This window comes from Pelophylax lessonae, assembly GCF_965119305.1.
Source record: "Pelophylax lessonae genome assembly, chromosome: 2".
Lineage (NCBI taxonomy): Eukaryota > Metazoa > Chordata > Amphibia > Anura > Ranidae > Pelophylax > Pelophylax lessonae.
In genome coordinates, this window is record NC_138769.1 from 556,487,655 (window position 1) to 556,508,305 (window position 20,651).

The following is a 20,651-nucleotide window of genomic DNA, read 5'->3' on the forward strand; positions in this document are numbered from 1 at the left end:
TTTGATATATAATTTGAACTTCACATCTGTTTTTCACGTCATCATATTGTCAATTGAAGGATTTTATTATTTGGACTGTGGAACTTTATGATCATTATTGTTTTGCATTTATTAATTTGCATATGTTTAATTGGATTTAGCGCACCTATATTTTCTACACATTCTATAATTCTTTCTGGTAGCAGCTTTATCACGGAGCAGCGCACCTTTTTTTCTATACACTCATTTTTGCAAGATATAGCCAGCCTGCCCTGACTCTGTCATACAAGTCAGGCTTAGTGAAATGGGAACACATTTGAGTTTTCAGATACCGTGCCTCAGTTATTACTGGGTTACACAAGCAAGTGGCAAAACTGGGGCTGATTTACTAAAATTGGAGAGTGCACAATCAGGTGCAGCTCTGCATAGAAACCAATAATCTTTCAGGTTTTATTGTCAAAGCTTAATTGAACAAGCTGAAATTAGAAGCTGATTGGCTACCATACACAGCTGCACCGGAGTTTGCACTCTCCAGTTTTAGTAAATCAACTCCAATGTGTTTATATGAATAGTATTCCCTTGTTTCTTTCATTCTAAAAGATAAACTCATCATATTCCCACCTACCCATGCATAAACCATCAACTTAAATAACAATCATATTTGACAGTACAGTAGTATAATAAGAACAAGCTGTATTTTGTTGCATTTCAGCACCATAGCAGAAGTATAATCATGTGTTTTTTTTTACACATGCTGTTGAAGATCTCCAAAGGATGAGTGTTCAAAGATCATAATTGTTATGGCGAAAGTAAAAATAAATAATCAGTGCACAATGACCTTTGCCTCCTCCTCTATTCCAGTGCATTTATACCTAGAGACTGTACACAATTTAATTGTACAGACAGGTGATCAGAATTCCAAACTGTGATATTGAGACAGACAAAAGCGTCATGGTGTTCACAAGGGGCCAGTGTATAACTAATAAGCACTCAGGCTGGTCTACAAGGCCAAGATAGTGCCTATAGATAGTTGTTGTGCATGTCCGTTGACATAAAAATAAGCTGCACAAATAAAAATATGCTGAACCAGCCATGAAATTGTGGCAAAAAGGCATTAAACGTATAGCTGGTCATTAATTATCAATGCCTTTGTTGTGTTAGATCATCTGACAATAATATGAAATCACTTGTAGCACCTATACCTTACAACTCCTTTTAGAGTCGGTTCACACTAAGGCGACACGACTCTGTACTACTTCGGGGGCGACTTGTGCATTGCTATGCACCACGACTTCGGAGCGACTTGCAGGGACTTCACATAATGGAAGTCTATGCATGTCGCTCCGAGGTCGCCCCGAAGTAGTACAGGACCCTTTTTCTAAGTCGGAGTGACTTGTGTCGCTCCTATTAGAACGGGTCCTGTAGCGGTCAATGGACCGCGAGGGAGCGCAACTTGTTAGGCTGACAAGTCGCCTGACAAGTCGCGCTAGTGTGGACCGGCACTAAGAGTCACCAGGGAAACTTATTCTTCAAAAGCTAACATACATTTATTAACTGACACTTATACACCATATGTGTGACTCTGTCTTCTGCCCTGGCTTGTCTAAGAGTCTCCGCAATGTTCTTGGCATGGTAATTAGTTTGAGATTTGAGGCTGCTGCAAGCAATATGAGAAGCTGTCATGACTGGGATATAACTGAAAACTACAAAAGGCTCCCCTTCCAATGATCAAACATCTACTTTCTATCCTCTCTCTATCAGAATGTCTTCCTATAAAATAGGAATTTCCAAAAAAATGGCAATTTCTAAAACAATTTTAGCAATTACCTTAAGCAATTATTTGCATAATAATTTAGCACATTCCAGGTCCCTCTGATCGCAAATAACATTAGCCACAAGCTTTTTATAATAGTCACTCTTTGGGGATCAAGTTCCTTCAGGACCATGAATCTTAGCGAGCTGTAATTTGCTTAACTGTACTCAGCAGATAGGCAAAACAGGAAACTGGAGGTCTGTGGGAACACATTTCAGCAGCATTTCCAGTTAAATCCATCCTCTTGTATAGCAAATTAAAGCATTTCCCACCCAAGAACTTTTCTGGCCAGAGTAATCAGGAAGTGGCAGTACCAATGAATTCCATCATTCCCTATAAATTCTGGAAGAATGGAGAATAGGTTGTAAAGTAGTCTTATAGGAGCGAATGACCTATGTGCCATTTCATGCCATTCTATATTTGCATAGCAAGATGTCAATACACCATCTACAAGAAGGGTTCCATGAGCAGTCAATGGAGCATAAACCCCTGCCTCTTCTTGTATGGACACATTTACAACTTTAGATGGTAGCAGCTGAGTGCCATTAGTAAATATTTGAACAAAGTCCCCAACCTGGACACGATGTGCATAAACTGGTAAAAATCCAGCCAGTGGGTCTCTGGATGCAAAGATCAAATGGTTTGGAGTAAGCCGAAGGCTATATGGATGTCCTTCAGCCTCAATAACTTTAAACGTAGCTGGCTTATCCAGATCTTTGTGCAAAAACAGCAAAACCTCTGTTGATATCAAATGTCCTTTTTCATCCGTGGTAAGGATTTTATCTCCAAGCTGCAATTCTGACAGAGGCTTACGTTGACCGCTAATAATGTTGACCATGGCAGTTCCTGGAAAACAGCCACCAGAACGGACAGCTAAGGAGTTGTCTGAAAGACAAAAAAATGAAAAGATACATAAGAAAATGAGTAAATGAAAAAAACGAAAAGGTAAACACAGAAATAGAACCATATGATGGAACCTAATACAAAGAATTTCAAAGCTACATATTCACTAGTAAGTTTGAGAAAATATTGGGGAAACACTTAAAAACCATGAAACTGCTCTTAATCATTAGCGATTCTGTAATGTTACAGCACAAAAACGTAAAAGGTAGTAACTAGTTCCATTTCACTATGCTTAGTTTGGAACAGTTGGAAAGGTCATTGTTGATTGGCTTCCTTGCCTTACCATCAGGGCTTTTTTTCAGGTGGAACTCAGTTCCACCACCTCTGACTCAGGCCTTCTGCTCACAACTATCCCTTGTAAACACAGAAGTCCGTCTTCTGTGTTTACAAGTGACAGCTCGTCTCACAATTGCACCCACAGGTCTGATCTCCTAAGTTGCTCCAACTCAGTGCAGGATGGGGACAAGGGAGATGCAGGTGCCCAGGGTGCAGTGCCGATGCCTACACCCCTACTGGATGATCTCAATGCAAGTAGGAGAGGCGGAGCCACCTACAGTTTACCGGGAGGTACTAAAGCTGGCTGGGTGCTTAATAAAGAAACAAAAGTAAGACATGTGGAAGATAGTGGAGTTTTTAAGGAGGGGGCGGGGAGATGATAGGGACAGTGGAGGGGGAATTGCGTGCAGAGGTCAGAGCTAAAGAGGGGTGAAAGTGAGACGTGGATGGGGGATGCAGGGGTAAGCAGCTGTGAAGGAGGGCTGAACTATGCATTCTGTATGCAGCGCACCCTGAACTCCCCCACTGTTAGTGAAATTTGACCAGACCCACTTTTTGATGCGATTTGGAAGGTGCGAATGTGTGTGTATGTGTGTGTGGGGAAGAAAGTAATGGTTGAGTTCCTGCACCTATTTTCTGAGAAAAAAAGCCCTGCTTACCACACTTTACGCATTGTTCTTTGCTATAATAAACCACAGTCCAAATGTGTCATGAAATCATATTAAATAACTTCAAAATCTCTAGATTGGGGGTTGAATTAGAGTAACAATGAGCCTAAAAAATGTCTCCATGTTTCTATTTCAGAGGTCTTTAACTGCAAAGCTTGGGTCCCAGTACAATTCACTCTAAGGCTCCATTCACACCTGATTTACCAGCATTTTTCAGGCATTTTTTAAGTGTTTTTTTCAGCTTTTTACAACCGTTTTTAAATCATTTTAGAAGCGTATTACAATAGTTTTACAGTTTCAGACATTTTCGTTTAGCCAATAGAAAGCACTAGGGAGGGGAAATTACGGGTGGAGAGCTGCTGTCTAAGCAGAAAATGAGCGACAAAACGCTTGTAACTTTGTAATTTCTATTAAAGTCTATGGGCCAAAAACGCTTGTAGTCTGCCAAAAAGAAGCTCATGTACTTTTGTGAGCGACAGTAAGCTTGTATGTGAACAGGGGCAACTGAAATGGGATTTGGCTTGTTGAACGTTTTAGAGCTGCAAGCTTTAAGCAGAAAATCGCTCAGGTGTGAATGGGGCCTAAGGCACCCTGCAGGCAACTGGTTGTTGGGGAAATACCCTTAGACATCTTTGAGGTCACAGCTGGTTCTGGGCAGCAACACACATTTTTACAAAAGGTGACAGCTTGTTGGACCCTAATTTGGCAGCCAAAGATCTCTAGATCTCCACACTCATGACATCCTTAGCAATGGATTCATCAATCCTGATGCTTTTTCTGATGGGATCTTCCCAGTGTTACTCTAGCATCAATGCTGCAGTCTACTGTGGTAACTGCTCCCTCAAGCATACTTGATGTGGGTCAGCTAAGAGAGATCATAGGTGCTTCATATTCTACAGAGTAAGCACAAAAAACACTCCTTGATTTCAAGTAGTAATAAAATCAAAACTTATTGGTATCTTTTTACAAATTTGGTGACTGCAAATACATTAACAAAAAATGTATTTTTTTCTCCCACAGAATCTCTGTGCACGCCTCCCACCGCCAGAGGGCAGTGAAATCCAACATGGTGCACACCCCACAGCAACACAGCTGGTGCGTGTTGTGACTGTGCATCGTGCTTTCAAACGCAAATTTAATGTGGAGTTGTTGATCGTGCCAGAGAAGCCTTTTTGCACAGCCCTAAGAAGTTAATGCACAGAGCTAGGCAATAGTTGTGAGTCCCGCAGAGCACAGTAAGCAAGATCTTATGCAAACGCTTGCGGTTTCACCGTTGCAGGCTGAAATTGGTCCATAAGTAACACCTGCAAAACAATGAAACACGACCTGCATTTTTGCAGGAATCTCCAGCCATTAATGGATAGTAGTTTAACTTCTATAGTCGGAAAGATACTGAAGAGTTAATTAAAAAAACACATAGATGAGTTCTTGCTGGAAAAAAATAGATTCCCTCGAGAGGTGGCCCTGGCCAGCTCAGTAGTTTTAAAAAAGGCCTGGATTCTTGCCTAAGTGTATAAAATATAACTGGGTACTAACATTTATAGGTAAAGTTGATCCAGGGAATATCCTATTGCCTCTCGAGGCATTAGGAAGGAATATTTTCCCCTGCTGGAGCAAATTGGATCAGCCTTTGCTGAGGTTTTTCGCCTTCCTCTGAATCAACTGTGGGTATAGGATTGTGTATATGGGGTTGTATGGATTCTTTTTTTTTTTTTTATTGGTTGAACTAGATGAACTTGTGTCTTTTTTCAACCTGACTAACTATGTAACTATGAGTCAGTAAGTACCAAAATCCCCAAGAATTGTTTTCTGAAATAATGCCCTGAAGAAATCAGGCTGTTCTAAAAGCAAGGTAGGTACTACCCAGTAGTGATTGACCGATATCGTTTTTTTATTGCCAATATCGATATTTTGGTCATTATCGGTATCTGCCGTTATTGGCCGATATATAAATTGTTTTTTTTTTTGACAGGTACAGTTGTGGAGGGATCTTGAGGTCTAAAAGACCCCAAACCCCTCCTCTGCACTTAAAAGCATTCAAAACGCCAACTGTGGCTGTTTTGAATGCTGTAATTTTTTTGAATTTGGCGCAGAGTACCCGGAAGTGATGTCATGACATCACTTCCAGGTTTTTATATGGAGACCCAATCAGAGCCGAATGTGGCTTTGATCGGGTCTTCTCTTCGGCGGCCGTGCAGGATGGTTGCCCGCGTCTCCCAGTGGGAGGGGAGACCCGGGTGAACTGCGAAAGGTGGTGGGAGGGGGGGTCCCCTTCCTCTCCTTGTAATGACAGCCGAGCGGCTTCTCAGCCGCGTCGGTTGTCATTACAAGACAGCCGACCGTCAGCTATGGACGCTGGTACCGGGGTAATGCCTCTAGCTGCAGGCATCACTCCGGTACAAGCACTTTCCTGAAATATCGGCAATATCGGATATATCGGGGAAAGTGCATATTGGCCCCCGATATATCGGCTTTGCCTATAATAGGTCGATCTCTACTACCCAATCAAGTGGACTCTGAAGGTATTATATATAAACAACAAATACTAAGACATTGTTGAGATTTTGCCCAAGGAACCCCTAGAAACCTCTGGAGGAACCCTAGGGTTTCACAGAACCCTGGTTGAGAACCACTGGTTTAAGTGTTAATTCTGAAGATTTAAATTAATATATTATTTTATTTTACAAATATAATTCATACTCAGTAATATTCACTGTTTAGCAGCTGGTAGTAAACTTTTGTAAAAGACTATGCAACCCCTTCTCCAAATACTTTATACATTTCTTATATTCTTCACAAATCTCAGTGCACAGAGATTAGAAGAGGGGTTGTGTCACTATGGCAAATGTGAAAGTAAAAAGTGAATAATGCTGAGAATCAAGGTGAAATGTGAAGATACAATGGCGAGTGTGGCTTCAAGAAGAAAACAATAGGGAGCAAGTGTGAATCAGAGTCATTACAGGTACATGAGAGAATCTAAGCATTGGAATAAAAGAGAACAGTCTATTTCTAGTTAATTAAAACCTAGATCTAAAGAATGCTTTTTTTGTTGTATCGAAAGGTTGTGAGGGTGGAGATGCATAGATCCAAATTTGTCTGGCTTAGCAGGGACCAACTGAATTTTGCCCCATGTTGGAGTAAGCTGGTTTTACAGAAGTCGATCTACTGATCAACTTCTGTACAATCAGCCGGACAGGTTTTTTTCCGAAAGATCAGTGCTACTGGCTATAGCCGGCAGCACTGATAATTGTATTCTGATGGCAGGAAAGTCATCCCAGTGTTTGAACTAAAAAAACGATTGTATGGCCAGACTAACTTTCACTAGCCATTAGGACAAGTGCAACAGTTTATAAAGGGAAAACCTAATTAATCACCAATAAACTGACCTTCTATAGTAGCGTTTCTAGCACTATTTTGTGGGGGTCAGGGAAATCTCCCACATTACCACTTAAGCAGCAGTGCTGGCTAGTGATACTATATGTAATCTGAGATAAACAGAACAAGCTATTTAAACCACCAATCACAAAAACAATATGCAGCAGTCAACAGACATTGCTTTTCCATCCAAATGAAGATTACTAAATGACAGTGCCGAGAAAGCTCACCTGTGCATGATGGGCTTTAAGCCCGATTAAGCCTTCTACTTAAATCAGCTAAATTAATTTTAAGTGCATTTAGAAAAAAAAAAAAGGCATCCGACGTCTTGGAAACCCTATTTTCCATCTGTCCAGCGGATCGGATTGGATGGGATCGGATGAGAATGGACCGACGGTCCGTTCCCATCCGATTTCCCCATAGAGATGTATTGGGAACTGACAGCTGTGTCTCTGCACACAGCGCGGAGACACAGCTGTCATCCTCCTGCTCAACGGGGGATCGGCGGCTCGATCCCCCGCTGAGAAAAATGGATTTAGTCCGACGGACGGATAGTGTGAAAGGGGCCTAACAGTTGATTTTCTTTCTTTTACAAGGGCTTTTATTAGTAATCAGTCAAATAAACAGAGCCAGCAATTAGATAGTTACATTCAGCAATGAATAAATGAGAACATGGAAAGCCCACATAACCAATGTACTGATCCTTACAATATTAAAGAGGTTGTAAACCCTCTCTTAAAACTTGTACCTATAGGTAAGCATTTAATAAGACTTACCTATAGGTACTGTAAATATCTCCTAAACTTGCACCATTTAGGAAATATTTACTTTTAATGCAGCCAACACTGACTGCTGACGTCATTGGCGCATGCGCTCAGAAGGAACGGCCACCTGTGCCGTTCCTTCAGAGCCCTATGCCGTGAATGGTGGCTCCCACGCCCAGATGGCCGGAGGATGCGAACCAGGAAGCAGGAAGGACGAACATGTCGGCCGTCCTGTCGCTGAGCGGGCGGCACTGTGGGGGCTTCGTTCTAGCGTAAGTATTTCATAATGAGCTAGTATGAGATGCATACTAGCTCATTATGCCTTTGTTTTGCAGGGTTTTTTTTTTTGGGGGGGGGGTTTACTTCCTCTTTAAGTGTAAAATATCTAAGTTACCATGAGTGTTAGAAACATCAGTATTAAACTGAATGTCCAATGATATGAATGCATAGACTTTAAATTGTAATGCTTAAGGCTGATTTCAGTACCAAAAGTAAGAACTGTGCATATGGTAGCCATCTGAACCAGGCCTACGCCTGGTTGCTGGGCATTCTTAGTAACAAATCAAAGGATAGGAAAACAGAGGAGACTAAAGAGAGAAAGAGAAAAATAAGGGGGAAACAGAGAAAAAGGAGAGAGAGAAAGAGAAGAAGTCCCAAGAAACCGCAATGCAGGGCTGTTACAGCAACAAAGGAGCACTATCAAACCCAGACGAATGAGCATGGGTAATCCAGGGATGCCATACCCAGAGAAATTTCACATGAGTGTCTGACAATATAGCCATTAGTTTTAGTTGATTTTCTTTCTAAAGCCTAGTACACATGGGCCAAATGTTGGGTGGCATCTGCCAGTTCAGTAGAAAGTGGCAGAAATGCGGCCCATTTGTACTGTAGTCAGTCCGATAGAACCCGGCCCTTCTGCCTATTGACTCCTGATCAGCACTATCAGCCAATGGCTGAGAGCGCTGATTGGAGTGTTCTGGTGTGGGGACAGTCCCTCTTTCAGAACACAATAGCATAGCAGGGGAGATCGCTGTACTAACATCGGATTGTTAGTAGTACCGACCTAAGATGTCTATTTTTTTCTTTAGTAGTGTATACGAGGCTTAAAGCAGCCAAAGTAATAGAAAAGCTCACCCCTGCCAGCATGCTGCAGAGAAGGACCCTTGCTCTCTGTGTGGAAGCAGTGATCTATTTGCAGATATCTCATAGGCCCTCTGCTAATAAATGATTTTTTTTTTCAAAATAAAATGATTACTGAGTAATATTCACTGCTCAGCACCAAGCAGCAAACTTTTGAAAAAGACTATGTAACCCCTTCCCTAAAAACTTTGTACATTTCCTATTTTTTTCTCCGAAGTGCACAGTTACTAGAAGAGGGGTTGTGCTATTTTGACAAGTAAGAAGGTAAAAAGTGAACAATGCTGAGAATCAAGGTGTGAGATATGAGAACACAATGGTGAGTGTGGCCTCAAGAAGAAGACAATAGGGAGTAAATGTGAATCAGTGATTACAGGTACGTGAGAGAATTTAGCCATTGGAATAAAAGAGAACAAAAGGCAATTTTAAACCGCCAATCACTAGAAATGCTATTAACAGTATGCTGTCCATAGACACTACTCAAGTTCCCCTTCTGAAAAAAATAATAAATGCTATTTTTTTTAGAGGTAAAAAAAATGTGCATTTATTTTTTTTCTAAGGAGACTGCAGAGCATTACACACGCGATCAGCAGATCACATGTGCAATATCAGGCTCCTGCAGACTTTCAGGATTACTGTCTGCCCATATCTTGTACAGACAGTCAGTTACCTGAGGGTAGGACGATCAATGGACTACAGGAGCGCTAACCAGCGCCTTGCAGTTCATTGAGACCTACAAGTCGCCAGCTGCAATGGCTGGCGGTACTTGTAGGCATTCATTCACAGGAAACTTCAAATGAATGACTTGTCCATGGTGGGGCGGAGCCACGCTATTTTTAATTTTTGACATTGGGTGTGGGGAGAAGATCTCCTGCCCGCTGTCACAGGAAGGGGGGATCGAGGAGGGGGGGGCGTTCGGGATAGAAGCTGCAGATGCTGGAACATATTACATGTTCCACCCTAAAAACAGCTGGAATATGTAACATGTTCTAAAGTTGAACTTATTCTTCAAAACAAAAGTGTTCAGTGACTTACAGTTGGTTTTCTTTCTGAAGCAGCTACATTCTGAGTAAAAAAAGCCTGTCTTCTGCAAGCATGCTGGAAGGCTGGTGTTACCTACCTTCTTTTCGCAGGACTGCACTTTGGGAATTACTTTATTATTTATTTATGGACTTTTTGTATGATTTACATTTATTGTCATATATTATTGATCATGCATATCTAATTTACTGATTCTATTATCTAAGATTAGCGTTGCACTGTCTGTTTTATGCTGCATCTGCCTTCTCTAAGACTGAGAACTGAGCGATCAATGACCGCTGATCGCTCAGTTTTTGGTCTTCACTGAGCATAGAGCCGGTGACTGTCAAAGCTGTGCTCTTCTGTTCCAGCGCTTACTGGAGTACCAAGCTGTGGAGGGGGTGGGAGCAACTGGCGCAACTTCTCAGGGCATGCTGAGAGGCTGAGCCAGCTTCCCCTCAGGCATCTGGTTGGATCCTGGCAATAAAGTCTGGATCTCTTCTTAGAGCCTGGACTGGCTGAGCCACATCAGCTGACACAGACTTTAGTCCACTGCCGGCTGAATACGGGTCACAGTGGTGCAGAACAAAATGACCCACAGGAGATGTAGGGCCAAAAGAGCTTTGGCCCAACTTCTCCTTTAAAAGTCTGAATGTATCCAATAAAATAAAAATAATCTTCTTTAGAATAAAACGCCATCTATTAAGTTTGCCCATCCTCCAACTGGCGGAAAGAGCTGTATACCTCCAGAAAGGGTACCTGCTTTCACTGAGACATGGATGTGTGCCTTCGATTCATAGTACACCCAGTCAAAGCCAGCTTCAACTGCCAGGCGAGCTAACATGCCATATTTGTTTTTGTCTCGGTCTGAAGTTGTGATGTCAAGTGCACGTCCTTCATAGTGCAAGGAGTCATGGGCATGGTGTCCATCCTCGTCCCAGCCTTCTGTGACCCGCAGCCGTACTCCTGGCCACATATTCATGACAGAGATAGCCAAGGCGTTCACCCTATCCTTGCAGCGCTGTAAAGAAAGAAAAGAAGATCATAAAAATGTGGAATATTTCATAAGCACAAAATTAACTTTTATTCAAGATAATATTATGCAGCCAGTCAGTATTTGTCAGTGGGGCTGCCTAAGGCTTGGCAACATTCTCATGTTTTCTGCACAAAATCTAAATTCTTTGTACATTATATTTATGTTTGAGAAATGTATTTTTTAAACCTAAATGTAGAGAAACCTTAGGAATGGGATGGCAGTCACTGTTTTTATACAGTACTGACTGGGCAAGAATCTTATATCTATGGGAAGCCCATAACCTGGGCCAGTCAGGTTTGCAAGAAACATCAATTAAGCAGTTCGATGACCTTCTTTATATTGTTACTAGTTGCTAGTTCACTGGCATTGGAGTACCAGTGTTCATGGTTTTTAATCAATACATCTAAGAGTAGACAGTCGTGGTGCATGTGCGATTTCCAGTGCTTTCTGGCGTGCTGGCACTGTATCAGCCCTCATAGATGTGAAGAAATCGAGTAAAGGAAGGGTCAGAATATCTGCCTGGTTCTACTGTTGTGGGTGTCTCTTAAGGCTACCAAAAGACATGGACTGCTGTTTGGAAGACCTGACCACTGAACAATCATTCTGTAGAACACGTGCAAAAGGGCTATATAACAAAAATGCAGCGCTAAGATAATAATCAAATGTCCATGAAAATGTGACCATAAACTGAAGTATATCCAAATAACAAAAATAAATAATTAATATTGGTATGGGAGTAAAATATATAATAGTGCTCCAATTCAGCCTCACCCAATACTTGGAAACACCCGTAGTGCCAATCCTTCACCAATGGTAAAAATACACACTCACCAGAGAGATATGATGTCTACTACTAGAACAGCAATAAGCGCTTTGTGTAAATGGCATCGAACTTCACCACTCTCGCTCCATAAATGGCAGGACCAGACTGCTCTATTCCACTCCACCAGGGGACAGTACCAGAATTATCAGCATAGAGTCACCAACCAAAGACAATCATTTTCTCATAGTGTAGCAATTTAATATTTCCAAATGTACATTAAACATCCAGTATAAAAACAACCAGTATAAAAACAAATGCCGCTTTCAAACTTACATAAGGGGCCACTCATCCTGCAGAGAATGGCGGCATGACCTCTAGCCATTCACAGTGTAGCTTTTAAAGTTTCTGGTAGGGCTGCACGATATTGAAAGAAAATCACATTGCGATATTTTTTTTCCCAACGATATATATTGCAATATTTTTTTGCGGCCGATCCTCGTCGCGCATTTTTAGTACTGATAAATGTTGTGAATGTTAGCTGTGACTGAGCCGTGAGCGCCGTGAGCAGCTGCACAGAAAACCAATGACGTGTGACTGTGCACTGTGCAGGCACACGGAACGTGCAGCCTTCTGACCATACAGGGTTAATGTTAATGTAGGCCAGTACTGCAGCCTTCTGATTGTACCATACAGGGTAAATGCTACTGTAGGGAAGTAGTGCAGCCTTCTGATTGTACCATACAGGGTTAATGTTATAGTAGGGAAGTAGTGCAGCCTTCTTCTGATTGTACCATACAGGGTTAATGTTACTGTAGGGAAGTAGTGCAGCCTTCTGATTGTACCATACAGGGTTAATGTTATAGTAGGGAAGTAGTGCAGCCTTCTTCTGATTGCACCATACAGGGTTAATGTTACTGTAGGGAAGTAGTGCAGCCTTCTTTGTACCATACAGGGTTAATGTTATAGTAGGGAAGTAGTGCAGCCTTCTTCTGATTGTACCATACAGGGTAAATGCTACTGTAGGGAAGTAGTGCAGCCTTCTGATTGTACCATACAGGGTTAATATTATAGTAGGGAAGTAGTGCAGCCTTCTTCTGATTGTACCATACAGGGTTAATGTTACTGTAGGGAAGTAGTGCAGCCTTCTGATTGTACCATACAGGGTTAATGTTATAGTAGGGAAGTAGTGGAGCCTTCTTCTGATTGCACCATACAGGGTTAATGTTACTGTAGGGAAGTAGTGCAGCCTTCTTTGTACCATACAAGGTTAATGTTACAGTAGGGAAGTAGTGCAGCCTTCTTTGTACCATACAGGGTTAATGTTACTGTAGGGAACTAGTGCAGCCTTCTTTGTACCATACAGGGTTAATGTTACAGTAGGGAAGTAGTGCAGCCTTCTTTGTACCATACAGGGTTAATGTTACTGTAGGGAACTAGTGCAGCCTTCTTTGTACCATACAGGGTTAATGTTACAGTAGGGAAGTAGTGCAGCCTTCTTTGTACCATACAGGGTTAATGTTACAGTAGGGAAGTAGTGCAGCCTTCTTTGTACCATACAGGGTTAATGTTACAGTAGGGAAGTAGTGCAGCCTTCTTCTGATTGTACCATACAGGACAGGCCAGTGTAAATGTTAATGTAGGGAACTGGGGGGGAAGTATCACAGCAGGTTAAGAAGACAGTGTGGTGGAAGGCAGAGAAGTCGGGACTCACAGTGAATTTCTAGAAGAACACTGCCAGCCTGACATCCGTCCCATGACATGTTCAGTCTGCCCTGGAGCTAGTTCTCCTGACTGAGCGGTGAGCACCGTGAGTAGCGGCACAGCGAACCAATCACGTCGTGAGCAGTGGCACAGCTAACCAATCCTGTGTGCAGGCACGCGTGATTGGTTCACTGTGCCGCTGCTCACGGTGCGCTGCTCTCCGCTCATTCAGGAGAACTAGCTGCAGGGCAGACTTCCACTCACTGTGAGTCCCAACTTCTCTGCCTTCCACACTGTGTCTTCCATCGCATGTTCCGGTGATGTGACTATCGCCCACTCCCACAGCACGATGTCGATGTGAACATCTAATATCGTTCAGCCCTAGTTTCTGGTACTAACCCCTGGTGCAGCCCAATAGAGTAGCCTGGTCCTGCAATTTGTGGAGCGAGAGTGGTGATGCTGGATGCCATTTACACAAATAGCTTATTGCTGTTTGTCAGGGTGCAAGGAAACCCGATCACACGGGGGTGCAGGTAAAATAAAGCAGTTTATTGTAGAAAACATCAATAATCACACAGCAAGAGTGATGAAGAGAGAGCAGGAAAAAGCCGGGGTCAAGTCCAGGAGCGGTTAGTCATCCAAGCCTGGGTCGGTTCCAGAAGTGGGTAGTCTGCTGATGCCAGGTCGTCTGCCAATGCCGGGTCATCAGCTGATGCCGGATCCAGATCCAGGAGAGTCGTCAGCCAAGCCAGGTCATACACGGAGGAACACAGCAAACAGAAGACTGCTAGCAGAGATGCATCTTGGAGCACAAACACAAGGGCAAGGAGTGCAACCCAACAGGTGATAGATATAGTCAGGTCTGCGGCATTATCAATGTGCGATGCCCAGGCAGCAGGAAGTGATGATGCAATCAGAGTCTATAAAAGATGGCTGCCAATAGGAGGGCAAGGTAAGACCTTGATACTGTTCTAGTAATAGACAACATATCCCTCTGGTGAGTGTGTATTTTTACCATTGGTGAAGGATTGGCACTACGGGTGTTCGCAAGCATTAGGTGAAGGCTGACGTGGAACACTTTTTTATGTTTTAAATCCATAAAAATATGAATGATTTATTTTTTTTTGTTTTGACAAACTTCAGCTTATGGTCACATTTTCGTGGACACTTCATTTTTATTTTAGCGCTGCATTTTTGTTATAATTGGTTATTGCTGTACTATATATCTACACTTATTACACGCGGCTGTTTAAATCTTACTGAAAGAGCGCTGACTTTATTTTAATTTTTATACTTTGTTTTTTGCTTTATAGAGAAGTGGTTACAGTCATTTTAGTAAGCATCTGCCTAGAGATTCCAGTAGGGTCCTGAGGTTTTATTTCCCTAGATTTGGATGTGGGATTCTACACTTAGCCCATCACAGGTGGGCAGTTTAAGCAATTCATTGAGGGCTACTGTATCGATTTCCAATGCCAGATCCCTGTAAAAGAAAAGGTAGTATACTCACCCGTCCTGTGGTCCGTGTCCCCTACCTTCCCTTCATTTCAGAGATGGTAGTAGACACGGTCCTGAAAGATATACTACCTCTTCTCTAACAAGCAGCTAGCACTGGAATTTATTGATAGCCCTGACAGGGTCTCTTTGAAGGAAATCGGCTAAGATGAGCAGCTGCCACCAAACATTTTCATTTGGTGTGAGTGAAGAAAGATGTTCAGATAACTATACTTTAGTCCTCTGCCTGCAAGCCCCAAAATTGTGAAATCTCTCCTTTATAGTAAACCAACTAAGCATGGGTGGTACCTGGGGGAATTTTGGTTTAGCTCCTGCCAGTACTCTTTCAACGCATTTGGGTAAAATTTGACATTTGACAATTTAAAGAGTGAGGGAAGGAATTATTAAAAAGAGATAAATGTGCTGAGGCAGACACAGCATGCTTACCTGGTGTTAATAAATCTGTACAAAATTTGGAACTGATTGCCTTTCAATATGATATAAATGTTCTAGTAAATTCACATTTAATGTTAATTTACGTGTGTAATCTGGATTATCCTTATTACTATGAAAGGACCTTGTGTAATTGGGTTCAGAGAAAGATGGACGGAGAATGTTACCCTGAACCATCTGTTTTGTTGGCATTAGGTGGCGCCTAACTGTAAAATACAGACTTCACATAATATTTATGATCTTCTAAAGAATGTGAATATTATCTCTTGGAAAAAAGTATTGTGGAAATGGTGGGAAAAAATTCAGATGTAAGAGAAATTGTACTGTGTACTGAGGCATGGAACAGTGAAAGAGGTCAAAATTCTGGTTCTCCCTAGATGCTTAGAGTTAGTTGTAGGTTTACCTGTTTAGCATGTAACCCATTTGTAAGTGCCAACCCTTTGGGCACAAGAACATAAACACCCATGAGTGCATCAGTCAAGTATGCATGCAGCAACATACAATGGAGAGATGACTACATATGATGCTCTCAAAAACTGGTCACCAATCATTTGCAAATACTTACAAATAAAGTCACCATACACCCTGGCCATTCACCTAATCACTGCCGATCAAATACTGATACTTTACACACAGAGCTGTAAGGAGGCTAATACTGCCTAAACTAGAACTGAATCCTAACAATTTGCCTAAAATGTAATATGATTACTGAGCAGTGTATAGGTTAGTTCCCAAGTCATAACTCCAATTCCAATTCGGTAGAAGTGAGTAAATAATGAACAATTTTCTCTGTTGCCGATTTACCCAATCTGCTGGAATGTAATACTCTTTTGATTCTATTTACCTAAATCTTTTACAGTATATGCTGTGTTATAGGAAGACACCATCCTGGAACTCCAGGTACAAAAACTGTACCTCCTTGGCTGCAAGTCTAAGAGCGTACTGATAGCTGCCTGTAAACCCTGCAGCACTGAGGGGTGCTTCAAGGAGTGTGTCCAAAAAATGAAGCCCCCCCACCAACCTAATATGCCTGTTAGTACTGGAATCCTCTTCACGACTGGCACTCCACTTTCACCTTTGGACTGATTCATTGGTTTCCTGTCTGCCTTTAAATTTTGTTATAAAGTATCCTCTTGTCTTAGGCCATTCCATTTTAAGCTTTCCAAATTCTGTACTACATCTGTCTCAGTATATTACTTTAGCTATTTTTTTTTTCTTTTGATGAATTGGTATAGGACGGAGTGCATTTTTCCTAATAGATGTTTACATTTAGAAATTGCAAAACTGCTGCTCCAGATTTCCTGGGTTGGTGCCCATCCTCCTTACAGCACCCACGGGCACAGCCAGTTATCTCTGGTATGCCAGCTTTGCAATCAGTGCCCATCATAAGGCAGTTTCCCAGCTGCTGGCGCAGATAAGTTTCATGAGAGCTGATTTACCCAAACCCAAACATTTTTACTGTTGTGGTTACCAGATTTTACATTGGTCAACTTCAGTGTTATGTGATCAAACTTCTATATTTATTTAATACAAGCTTCAATAATGGAAATCATTGATACAAATGCATGGAGCCGAAAAATCATAAAATTATAAGACATTTTTTGACTATAAAGCCTGTGAAAAATAATGATAAGAAGGAGATACTCAGATATCCCCACTTTGTCCATATTCATATTGTTTTCATCTGGCTGGAAACATTGTATTCCATTTCTAAACCTAGGATAATTCCTCCCAGTCATAAATCACCCCCACTATGATATATACAAAGGCACCAAGGTTGCCCTTTTTGGCCTGAATTGTTCAAATTAGTTCTCAAAACAATTTTCTGCCTCTTTAGAGACAATCCTTATACTGTTGCGATAAATCCTGAACTTTGAAGATTTGCAGACCATATTATTTATACTTTTTATAACATCACACTCATAACAATAACTATTTCATTTCTGTCTTAATTTCTGTTCAAATTTTTAGGGATTACTGTAAAAAAATAGAAATTCCAAATCCAAGGCACTTAAACCAGCTCTGAAGCATTTTATCAACCCAACCTACTAACTACAGCATCTTACAGTATCTTACTGACAAATTATCCCTCAGTTGTGGCTGACAAATTATCCCTCAGTTTTGGAAGCCCCCCCCCCCCCCACCACCATTACCCGATGGATAGCCACCTTTGAAGATATTATATGGATGGAAGAAATGTTAGCCCTGGAATCTGACTCTTGATAAATACAAGACCCTTTGGTATATTTGGATCCATTTTAGCTCCTCAGACGCCATTCACAAATACCTACCATGCCCAGTCGTGATTCCCATATCCCACCGAGACAGTTTGGTAACGGGGGCAATCTTTCAAGTCCTAATATCCTGGGTTTTACTCTTTCACTAACATTACCCTGTATTAGTTGTGGATATTTTTAACTGATTCATAACAAATGTTCCCATACATGTGTAATAATATCTCTCACCCACAGGTGGTTTAGTGAGCTTTTGACGTTGTGTATTTAAAGATGGCTGCCGCATATCCAACTGACCATGAGGTTGTGGAGGGAAGTGCAAGCATGTGTTGATGACCTCACTCACAAAATGACCTGTGAGTGGTCAACAAGAATGATTACATCCTGTGGGTGGTCTCTGGTATACAGGACTTTAAAAAGAGTACATAGCATGAGGAATAGGCTGTTTTTTGGAGCTGTGGAAAGACCAAGCATGCAGCCAGGATTTCTTATTGTCCTGTTCCTGTTCCTCCAGCTATACAGTGTAAGCTGTTGACATTCAACTACCAGAGCTAAGTATTATTTGATATTTTGGGAATAGGAGTGTATGTTTAGGTCGTAGTATTTTGTGTAATGTTTATGGTAAATTTTATGTGTAAGAAGCTTTATGTATTTTGATGTCCAGTAAAGTTTTGTTTTATGCTTTTTATCAAACTGCTCTTTGTGTTTCTGTTCATTTTAAATATTCAGTAGATATTTCAGCGGCTGTCCAGTATACCTTCATTATAAATTTTGTTGTACCCACATTTGATACACACCCCATCGCGTAGTTTATTGTTCCATTGCCATTTGAGTTTTGTCCTCTAAGATCCCTTCTCCTTCATCCCCGTTGTTTGCCTTTTCCCATCCCTTCCCTAGTCTCCTCACTCAAGCTATACTTTCTCCTACCTCCCTTTTTCTTTCTGCATACGGAATCACTGGGTTGAACGAAAAAACAATATTATAGTGTGTGCCAGGGTTTAGTCTGATGGCAAGCATCATTCAAACCACCTCATGTAAGCTCAGACCGTCCTGGACCTACCCCAGCTGTGACTGGACAGTGAAAGCGGAAGCAGCACAGCAATCAGCTCATATTTCTGCAAGTCTGCTTTCTCCTGATTGGCTCTTTTTGCTGCTTCTTCCTCTCACACTCCAGCCCTGCTACCCACGGACTGGAAAAGGCTAAAACTAGGTACTTGCAATAAAAATTACATTTAATGATGGAAAAATGACTACAGAGTTGCATTATTTGTGTCTAATATACCTGGCCAGAGTTCAGCTTTAACTTCTCAAAATGACATTATGTGATATCAAATGCTAATGTAGACTATACTTGTGATATACACCAAAACTTTTGGACAACTGTTAAATACCAACTGCAACTAAGCAACCCAAAAATGAAATACTCTTTTATGATTTGGGACACATGTAAATATTTGAGCAATTAAAATCCTTTTTTTCCACTGCTAAATATCCTAGAGTTCATTTTTGTCTACAAAAATAAAGCTCCTTTTATATTTTTAGGCAAAATAATTATTATATTTCCATAATTAATTTTATGGCTCCTAATAACATTTTGGTTTTGATTGTAAAAAAAACTAAAGAATTTCCTTGAGGGAATTTAACAGTTATCTCTTGATTACATGGTTGGCAATTTTTTTACAGATAAAACTCCACCAAATTATGTGTGAAATAACCACAAGACAATGTAAGTTACTATTTTTTATGTTTAATACCACTAAGACAAACACAAACTTATGGGAAATCTATTATTATAATTAAGATATATTCTGGAGCGTTTGGTATTTGCATATAGAGTTATATTAAAACAACAGGTAATACCAGGTTCTTAAGTGAGGCTACCCTTCTTTTAGTCTTCTAAAAAGACTTTGCCCACCTTCCCACCTCATTTTTCTAACTAAATTATTCACCATTATCCTTTTGTATGTCTGCTGCATGATTTTTTTCATTAACAATATATTAATAGATAATTCATATTATATGAGTGTCTATCATTATATCCCCTGTAAAGTACAGAAGTTATTATATAGATTCAGGCGGTGAAAACATACTGTACATTTATAATGTAATTTCACAGTTTTTACTTAAATATTCCACACAGAACAATGGTGGTTGTGCTAGGAGTGCTTAAAACGTTGGCCAGACACTAGTAAATTTTCGAACTAAGGTGCCTACGAATATTCATACGAATACTCATACGAAAATTCTCAGCACATTTGATGGCTTGAGAAGAGTCGTTTGAAATTACTTCAAAGTTTTGGTGGCTTTTAACATTCGATTTTGGAATTAATGTAATTTCCAGAATGGAAACCACATTCACTGTTGGAATGTCGATAGTTCGAGAAAACTTTTCCATCCTGTTCCTCTGAGTTTTTTTGGCACTACGATCGAAAACAAATGTCAATTTCTCCACACTAATAAACCAAAAAAAACCTTCTTAAAATGAAAAATTTTGAGTAAACTTCTACTAGTGCATGGCCAGCTTAGGACCTGCATGCCTGTATCCAAATACTTTATTTTGCTGGTGGTACTTTGGTTCATACTCATAGAAGGCCAAGATCTAAAGAAAATTTATTGAAAACAGAATATTTTGATTTTATATTTTATTTATTTACTGTTTTTCAGTATGCTTGTATATGCTCTCTGTTGTATTTTTTATACAGTAGATGCATGTGATTACTCTTTAAAGTGATAATAAATCCAAGACCAAAAATGTATTCAGTTTTCTTTTCTTTGGATTTTTCCCTCTATTTTCACCTGTTGATCTGGCCAGTAACACACCTCCTGTATCAGTAAGACACCCATCTGGAGGAATGAGCATAGAAAGCACAGCAGATAGCAGCATTGACTTCTTAGTGGGGTGGGGTGGGGGGTGCAAAGTATATTAGCAGGTTTAGAACAACTAACAAATCAAAGGCAAGCTCCAACTCACATTTTATAATCAATTGCAGCAAACACTTTTTTCCTTCTGGGATAAAGGTTTTACATGAATAAATAAA

The 20,651-nt window shown here is 40.8% G+C and overlaps 1 protein-coding gene across 2 annotated transcripts in view; it reads right to left on the reverse strand.

Annotated features, from left to right (window-relative positions):
• Positions 1 to 1,075: 1,075 nt before the first annotated feature.
• DHH (desert hedgehog signaling molecule) overlaps positions 1,076 to 20,651 on the reverse strand; it is a 120,095-nt gene continuing 100,519 nt past the window's right edge. Inside the window, exons 2-4 of one of the 2 annotated variants that reach the window (XM_082247103.1) lie at positions 10,695 to 10,956; positions 1,477 to 2,677; positions 1,076 to 1,188 (exon numbers count right to left, since the gene is read on the reverse strand). In XM_082247103.1, coding sequence (XP_082103229.1) covers positions 2,049 to 2,677; positions 10,695 to 10,956 — 891 coding nt within the window. In that variant the 3' untranslated portion in view covers positions 1,076 to 1,188; positions 1,477 to 2,048. Of the gene's footprint in view, positions 1,189 to 1,476; positions 2,678 to 10,679; positions 10,957 to 20,651 lie in introns of both variants that reach the window. The other variant, XM_082247102.1, reaches the window with a different exon arrangement.